Source organism: Salvia miltiorrhiza, chromosome 4 (assembly GCF_028751815.1).
Source record: "Salvia miltiorrhiza cultivar Shanhuang (shh) chromosome 4, IMPLAD_Smil_shh, whole genome shotgun sequence".
NCBI classification, from domain to species: Eukaryota; Viridiplantae; Streptophyta; class Magnoliopsida; order Lamiales; family Lamiaceae; genus Salvia; species Salvia miltiorrhiza.
In genome coordinates this window covers 40939817-40948772 of record NC_080390.1, presented here as the reverse complement: position 1 = coordinate 40948772, position 8956 = coordinate 40939817, and the positions used below count along the sequence as shown (strand labels likewise).

The 8956-nt window shown below is 46.8% G+C and overlaps 1 protein-coding gene across 1 annotated transcript; it reads right to left on the bottom strand.

Moving 5' to 3' along the window:
* Positions 1 to 1020: 1020 nt before the first annotated feature.
* Positions 1021 to 3141, bottom strand: LOC131023442 (uncharacterized). The gene is made up of 2 exons (XM_057952983.1): positions 1202 to 3141; positions 1021 to 1129 (listed from the first exon to the last, which is right to left on the bottom strand). Exons 1-2 carry the CDS (start codon positions 3139 to 3141, stop codon positions 1021 to 1023), a joined length of 2049 nt encoding a protein of 682 aa, XP_057808966.1.
* Between the last annotated feature and the right edge of the window lie 5815 nt (positions 3142 to 8956).

The following is an 8956-nucleotide window of genomic DNA, read 5'->3' as shown; positions in this document are numbered from 1 at the left end:
CGACTATAGGCGCAAGATAGGCAGTAGCATCTACGAGTTTTGCATCCCCGCATCGAAATAGCTTATGTATTTGTACATTTAAATGATAATTATGCAAATGACGTTTTGATTAGAGGTTGCAGTATCTTTTTGAGTATGTTTCTATGATTTTCCACTTGCATCCTAGATAAAATTATGAAATAAGATGATTTATGCAACTAGCCGCCAGTAAATAATTATCCGCAATCAGTAGCCGCTTGAAAAACTTTCAGCGGCTAATCACGGCGGGTAATTAATTTCTGGCGGCTACTTGGGCTAAACGTCTTATTTGATAGTTTAATGCATAAAAAAGCATACTTTGGGTGTTTTATGCTATTAACTAAACTTTTATATAAAACATTGTTCACTTCTCCAAAGTCTCATTCATAATTTCAACTCATAATTGTTAAGACATGTCCATGTTGGTCATTACTAAAGGCGTGTGTTTTCTGCTTCAAATATTTCAAATCAGGCAGCACAATAGCTTCTAAAACATCAAAAAACCGCTAATTATTAAAGTATCCGCCAGTAAATACATATCCGCGGCCAGTAGCCGCTGATGCTTTTTGTTGGGCGGCTACTAGTGCTAAACCATTAATTACTGGCGGATAGTGAGCATTCCATGGTGTTTGCTAGTTCATCGATATTATGAAAATGACACCGCTTCGAAATTTATTCAATCAGTATCCAATACTCCCAACTTCAGAACATCAATTAGTGGAATGAAAAAACATCAATATCCATCGAAATTTAATATAAAAGGAAATTAAACTACTGCTCCCAGCCCGTACCCTTGCATGCTCTACGTGTGTGGCCAGGCGAGCCACATAGACCACAGGTTTTGGGTGCTCGTTTTCCCAGACTACTTGATGCATCCGCTGTAGTAGTCCTTTGAGTCGGCCTCTCACCAGCTGAAGGAATTCTAGATTCTCTTGGTCGACCAGCTTGTCGCCGAGAAAGGTTTGGCAAAACAATATCAGTTGCAACTTCAAACGGAATTTCTCAGTGCTCTAAGGGAGGCAAGTGATTTACTGGACCGGAGTATGTTTGAACCAGTGAACTCCGCAGGTAGTAAGCTTCCACGTAATCTTCCACTGGCTCTTTCGCCTCACTGCGAAAAGAAAGATTATATTTAGTAGGCATCTAATAACTGTAATTTTATAATAAAATAGATTTAGCATACGTAATGGCTGCGATCGCATGAGAACACGGCATGCCGTCCAGGTCGAATTCATTGCATTCACAGCTCTTCGCTTGAAGGTCAACCATGAAGCGACGATCACCAGCACGAACCCTGTATTTTCTCTCGGAGGTCCTCTTCGCAGTGTAGCGACGACTCTTTGAGATCTCCGCACTTATCTTCTGTTTTGCCTCTGGAGTAAGAAGGTCATCGCTCTCTTCCGCAGACGCAAGTCTGTCATTGAACCACTGCTCCAGAACCATCCTGATTGCCTCCAGCATGGAGCATATAGGAAGGCGTCTGGCCCACAACAAACGGGCATTCAAAGCCTCGGCAGCATTAGATGTAAGAAAACTATAACGGGTCACCGGACTTTGTGATCGTGCCCACTTCTCAGGGCCTACGCGCATCAACTTCCCGTACGCCGCCGGCTTCAATTGAGCCATAGCCGACATTGCACGTGAAAATTCTGAGTCCGTGTAGGCGTATGCAGCCTGGCGGAAAAGCTCAACAACAGCTTGCCCGTAGCCCTTAATTTTGTTCTGCAAGTGGTAGTAGCAAAGACCGTGAGTAGCATTTGGTAACTCGCTCTTCACAGCATTAGCAATGGAGACATGCGCATCAGAGACAACTAGTAAGTTGTCGGGCTGACCAAAAGTTTGTCTCACATTTGAGAGGAACCACTTCCATGACTCATCATTCTCGATCGGCCCGACACCAAATGCCAACGGAAAAACTTGCTCGTTTGCGTCTTTTGTCACGGCGACGAACAAAATGCCATTGTTCTTCCCCTTCAAGTGTGTGCCGTCAACCACAATCACTGGCCGAAGCGAAAAGAAGAAAGGTGTGATGGAAGCCGCAAGAGCAAGAAACAGATGTTTGAACCGGTTGTTTTCGTCTACTTCCAAATCCATCACGGTGCCTGGATTCGCTTGACTTAGGGCATACAAATATTTGGGCAGAAGAAGGAACGAATCATCAATTCGACCGTATATCTTCTCTAAGCTGAGATTTCTTGCACGCAGCGCGACATCATATTTGATTCTGACGCCAAATTCACGTAACAACTCCGACATAATAGATTTCGGCTTAATGACCTCTCCGTCATCGCGTATTCTTTTTTCCACATAAGCTGCAACCACATTCGAATGTGCCTTTATTCGTTTCAAAATGCCCAACTCCCCTTCGCAAGAGTGCTCTTTAAACTTATGCACTCCCCACATCCCTCCGCCGTGACAAGATGCACGCACATCGAACTTGCACTTATCAGAGTGCTTGCACTTGTAATAGAGGCGTCCCTGATCTGAGCGTACAACTTTTGCCTCAGCCCCTTGCTTCATATTCCAGAAGCCAACAGCAAGGACCAATTCTTCTTTACTGTTGTAAAAAGAGTTCTTCCCCAAATCAGCAACTCTGGACAGCTCACTCTCGCGAGCAACGAGCGAAGTCGTGGCGTCCACTGGAATCAACAGAACTATCCAATTAGATAGATCACCGGTCGAGTCCGTCGGATTTCCGTGACGGGTTCTACTTTGTCGGATCCAACCTGCTCGCTCGGTCGCCGTGAACTCTATCAGATCATCGTCTAATAAATCCTCAGAGGCGGCAGAATCTGTGCCCGACTCGTTCGTTGGATCGTATTCTTCGTCTTCTTCATCAGAATCGTCATCAGGTTCTTCGGCTTCGTCTTCAGGTTGTACGGCTTCATCCGTCTGCACCTGGTTGAATCTCCCGCACATTTCATTCAGATTCCATGCGGATTCGTCTAACGGTTGCCCATCCCATGAAAAGTACTGTGTTGGAGGCGCGCTCTCGCGAGCATGATACGACGTCTCATACTGACTAGATTGTGCTTCATCATATCCGTATCCCGAAGCCTGGCCAAAATCAAAAGTAGGGATGTACGCTTCTTCGACCGGGTCGTTGTGCTCAACGTACACCATGGGATATTCTGCAGTTTCCAACAAGCCTTGCACATCATCGTCGTCACTTATTACGCATTTCGTCTCCCTTCCAAATCGATTGGTCGCCAAATAATACAATTGATAGTTCGGGCTCAACGAATGCGTTGTCAGCACATTGTTGATGCTGTATATCAGGCTCGCAACTGTTTCATTTAAGAGGGGAAGGACCTCCGTAGTCCCGCCAACATAGTGTATACCATCGACGACTCCGTTGTATCTCACATATATGTATATCACGAATTCCATCTATAAAACCACATAAAGTATAGTATTAAAATACGCTTAAAAAGTTTAAAACATCACAATAAGCTCGAAAAATGAAGTATCCGCCAGAATATCGTTATTCGTCACCAGTAGCCGCTGACCTTGTGGGGTCGGCGGCTATTGTTGGCGGATAATGAAATTCTGGCGGATACTTTATTTTTTTTGTTCAAAACATTCAATTATATTAGAAACAGGTTTAATATTTCCCTAACATGCTTTTAAAGTTCAGATAATAAAGAAATTCACTTCCTATAACGTAAAACATGCTCTCAACGTTAAAAACAACATACGATTAAACATGCAAACTATAATTTTGGTGATGCACGGAATCACCAACACCTAAACTAGAAGGTTAGAGAGCGATAAATGACACACGGATTTACGTGGTTCGGCCGTCAAGACCTACGTCCACGGGAGGTTCTTCGTTGGTTTCACTATCTCAAGAGTATTTACATTTTACAAGTGTGTTGCTTGAAGGAGTTTTTTCCTGCTAATGCTAAAGCTCCTATTTATAGTTGTGAGAATGAACCCTAAAGGCCTTAGGCCCATGAACTATAATAGTTGGATTTAGGCCCTTTAATGATCTTGATTTGACCCATCTGCGATGCTGCGGTGCTGTGCTGCGCTCCTGTGCTGCGGTGCTGTGCTGCGGTGCCATGCTGCGGTGCCGTGCTGCGGTGCCGTGCTGCGGTGCCGTGCTGCGGTGCCATGCTGCGGTGCCGTGCTGCGGTGCCGTGCTGCGGTGCCGTGCTGCGGTGCCGTGCTGCGGTGCCGTGCTGCGGTGCCGTGCTGCGGTGCCGTGCTGCGGTGCCGTGCTGCGGTGCTCTGCTGCGCTGTTCTGGTCCGCGCTGCTCTGGTCTGGCTGAGCAGCTCTGTACTTGGGTCAAGGCTGATTGACTCTTTGTACTCATTTGTTAGCAAATCTCTTCAGTTAGACCTGTGTTCGTTAGTTTATATAATAACAATAATCATAACAAGGTAAAATAAGCTTGGATTACGAAGCACAACGCTAATGAGTATTCCAGTCCTCATCAGCTACTCCCCCCCTGGTCTAGTTGAACAGCGTTCTCTTTGTTCAACTAGTGGTGTGTGGTGTGAAGTCAGCGCTGTGCTGCTCTCCCGTGTCAATTAAACATATATAATTCCCTGCAACTTATTAGATAAAAATTGTCAATCTTTTCAAAACAATGGTGACAAAGTATTTCAGCGCTGTAAATGAACTAAGATAAAAAAGATAGTAATGTTTCCTTTTGATTCGTCGAGCATCATTAAAGATGATAAAGGGCTTAGATAACCTGTGCTGAGAAGACTCAAGTGATCTGCGCTAAGATAACAGAGGTAGCTGCGCTGAGAAGACCGTGCTGATTGCGCTGCACTGACTGCGCTAACAACCCCGCGCTGACTACACTGAGATAGCAACACGGGAGCGAGGCGGCGCTAGTTGCGCTGCTGAGCAGAGAGGTGGTGCTGACTACGCTGCCAAGCGGAGAGGCGGCACTGCGTCGAGGCACATGGCTGCGGTGCCGAGCAGAAATGCGGCGCTGCGTCGAGGCACATGGCTGCGGTGCCGAGCAGAGAGGCGGCGCTGCGTCGAAGCACACGGCTGCGGTGCCGAGCAGAGAGGTGGCGCTGACTGCACTGCCGAGCGGAGAGGCGGCACTGCGTCGAGGCACATGGCTGCGCTGCCGAGCAGAAAGGCGGCGCTGCGTCGAGAAGACTTTGTGAAACATTGGTGGTATACCCCCGCAGAGCGGCCCTCAAGATGGTACACCCTTAAGATGGAACACAGATGGTACACCCCCGCAGAGCGGCCCTCAAGATGGTACACCCTTAAGATGGAACACAGATGGTACACCCTTAAGATGGAACACAGATGGTACACCCCCGCAGAGCGGCCCTCAAGATGGTACACCCTTAAGATGGAACACAGATGGTACACCCCCGCAGAGCGGCCCTCAAGATGGTACACCCTTAAGATGGAACACAGATGGTACACCCCCGCAGAGCGGCCCTCAAGATGGTACACCCCTGCCTAACTTTCGCGGCTTACGATATTCCTGCGCGGAGCATAGACAATCAAAGATGGTACACCCCTGTCTAACTTTCGCGGCTTACGATATTCCTGCGCGGAGCATAGACATTCTGAACTGACAACGGCTCGGACATTCTGCGCTGAATACTACTGAGATAGCTGGGATAGCTGCTCTGAGATAACTGCACTGAGGTGGCTGCCTTGAGGTAGCTGAGATAACTAGATAGCTGCTCTAAGATAGCTGCGCAGAGGTAGCTGAGATAAATGTCCTGACTGCGCTGAGAAGACCCAGATTCCACTTAAGGCTTTCCCCTCCGTAGCATGGCTGAATTGCCACTAACGCTCATTTTCTGTGGGTCTTCCAATCATATCGGGTGTTCAAAGGAATGGTGTTTATTTCTCTAGTCACTCCCCAATACCTTCATGTACCCTACAGAAGTATATCTCGCAACTGCGCTGCAGTCGGCTTCCATGTTGACCCTGAAGACGGGAATCAATTTTAGTTTCTCCCCGAAGACCACCGCCTGCTTTGCCCTCAAAGGCCCTCGCCTGCGCTGCACTCTTCAACGCTGTCGTCTTTGTCAATCCGCATCGAGGGCTATATCAAGGGTGTCTGAACTGCGCTATATTCCATCTCACGTCGAAGAAGCTTCACGTGATTCGAAACGCGATGCACATGTCGCATGATCCTCGCATTCATCAACGAACAATCACAATTAGCTTTCCAACTTCATAATATATTCTCATATGGATAAGAAATAAATTTTAAATCATCATTTATTTGGTCCTGTCCAGATTTAAGAGTTGAATTCTACCACAACAAGATATCAGCAATAATACTAATTACATTTCTTTTACCCCATCCATAAGCCACTTTCACAAGAAAATGCGCTGCAAATTTAATTGAATCCCAAGTTAAGAAATTACAATTCCATCAACTTACTAAGTACCCAAAATAAAGTAAGAGATAATCGCACAATCCCAAATTCAGTTATTGAAATTTAAATGCAATATCCAAATGAATAATCCTAATAAAATTGAACACAACATCAACCCCAAGATAAAAATAACAGATTACTCGTCACTGTATTAAATTGATAGAGTCACTCTGAACGTGCCAATTGGTTTGACCCACGCTGCCCTGCATTCAAGACAACTGTGCTGCTCTTCTGCGTATCTTTGAACTTGCGCTTCCCTTCACTCAAAACAGCTGCACTGCCCTTCTAATTTCACTTTCTTCGTGAGGATTTTTGTCTGCGTTGAAGTTGCTGCCAAAGCCCTTGCATCGACTGCCTGCGCTGCCGAGCAAAGCAGCGACGAGGGAGAGAGGCGGCTGCGCTGCCGAGCAGAGCAGCGACGAGGGAGAGGGCCGGCTGCGCTGGCTGCACAGCTGAGCAGAGCAGCGACGAGGGCGTGAGGCGGCTGCGCTGCCGAGCAGTGCAGCGACGAGGGAGAGGGCCGGCTGCGCTGGCTGCGCAGCCGAGCAGAGCAGCGGCGAGGGCGTGAGGCGGCTGCGCTGCCGAGTTTCTATGCTGGATTCCGATGGGAGGAATCTGAATTTTCCTGCGATGTAAACCCAACGACTGTGATTCAAGTGGGCATCAGCCTCTCTTTTGTACCTAAAACCCAAAAACCCAAAGCAAAATCAAAGTAATATCAAGCCCAAAAACAGAGCGGAATCACAACACAATCGCAATCTCAAAGTCAGAGTAAAATTATGATAATATCAATCCCGAAACATAGCAAAATCTCAAAGCAATTAGAGCAGAAATGTAGTAAAATCAGTCTTCAAATCCAAGCCAAATTGCAATAACATCAGTTTCAAGGTCTGCGTGAAGATCATGAGAAATATTAATGAAATGAGTAAAAACAATTTAGGGGTGTCCTGGAGATGTCTCCCTTTTCTTGTGGAAGTGTTTGCCAGCGACTGGCGTTGCTTGTACACCTAGACGGCTGCAATTTGCTCGCCGGAGAAACACAATCAGCAGCGAAGGATTGAGAAGGAGCCGATGGGGCTAGGGCTCGGCCTCTGCGGTCTGTGTGTGAGGGAGAATCTTCGTCGATGAGAGATTCGGAATCAGTTGAGGCGGAGGAACCTTCCTTCAAAGGCACCGAGACAGCAGCTGCGCTGCTGAACCGTAGCGAGGGAAAGTGGCAGCGCTGGCTGCGCTGCTGAACCGTGGCGAGGGGAAGTGGCAGCGCTGGCTGCGCTGCTGAACCGCGGCAAGGGAGAGAAACGGCGGCGCTGACTGCGCTGCCGAGCAGGGCAGCGACGAGGCGAGAGGCGACGGCGCTGGCTGCGTGGCGTTTCATAGGCTACCCTCTCGTGCGTCTTCATGAACCTGTATTGAATGTTGAGAGTTTCTTCCCGAGCTGAGCAGCAATACTGAATCTTCCTTCTCCCCGACAATCACCTTCTTGCGCTGCTCTCGAAGGTTACCCACAGATTTCATCTTTAGTCCAGATCCTTGGCAACTATATCAGCGCTGGAGTCCCCTACACATTGAATCAATGTTGTAATGCATTAACTTGAAAACAGAGTCACAATGGCGAAATTATTCCCACTATACATCCCCAATCAGAGCAGAATCACAATGAGATCAGCCCTGGAACTAAAGTCAAAATCACAACAACGGAGGGCACATGTTATCCAGCATTTATACATTTCAGGACCCAATTTTAAAGAAATAACAAATGAACACATAAGTGAATGAATAAAGTGGCCACATCAAAGCTGAAAATCTCAAAGTTGAGTACGAAGCGAACACAATATCTAATAATTAAGTTTATTAGCCTTTCATATAATCGCATTATGAATCACAGCAAGAATCATAATGTCGTCAGCCCCAACAGTTGATAATGCTATAAGACTCTCAATCAAAGTTAATCCCATTTTGTAATATTTGAGTTAGAGCAAAGGAGTCAAAGACTTAGCTTCATTCTTTTTCCCGCAATTCGGGATTGATAGCAAGTAGTGACTAGTATAGACTTTTCGAGCAAGCCTCTCTGGAAGCAAAGTGTCATTCTCAATCCTTGAGTGTCATTCTCTGGAATTGATAGCAAGTAGTGACTAGCTGAATGGTTAGCTGCGCTGCCCCGGTATCTTCACCGGGAGCTTGGTCAGGACGACAGAGTTGTCGGCGCAGCTGCGCTGCCTTGATGTCTTTGCTGGGAATTCGATCATGATGGCCGATCTGGCTGCGCAGGATCTCCCCGAGTAGCGCAGGGTGTCCACCAAGGCGGCACATAAGGCTGTAATCCTATCTTGGTGACGTTGAAACCTCAAAGCAAGATCAGAGTGAAGCTAGTCCTGAAACAAAAACAACTAATCCCCCAACCAAAACAAAATGTGTTCCAAAATTTTTGCAAGAAGCAGAGCCAAATCGATTCAAAAACATGGTCAATTCGTGAAGTTCAACAATGTAACTTAGTAGCAACCGTTGGCCAGAATACTCCACTAGCGACTTAATGAAAAACACAGCAGGGAAATAGCGGGTT

Bases quoted from the DNA above. Each gene is read 5' to 3' on its own strand.
- LOC131023442 (XM_057952983.1), bottom strand. From the start codon at position 3,141: ATGGTGTACGTTGAGCACAACGACCCGGTCGAAGAAGCGTACATCCCT. The intron at 1,130-1,201 runs GTATGCTAAATC...TTCTTTTCGCAG, and splicing joins CATGCGATCGCAGCCATTAC to TGAGGCGAAAGAGCCAGTGG.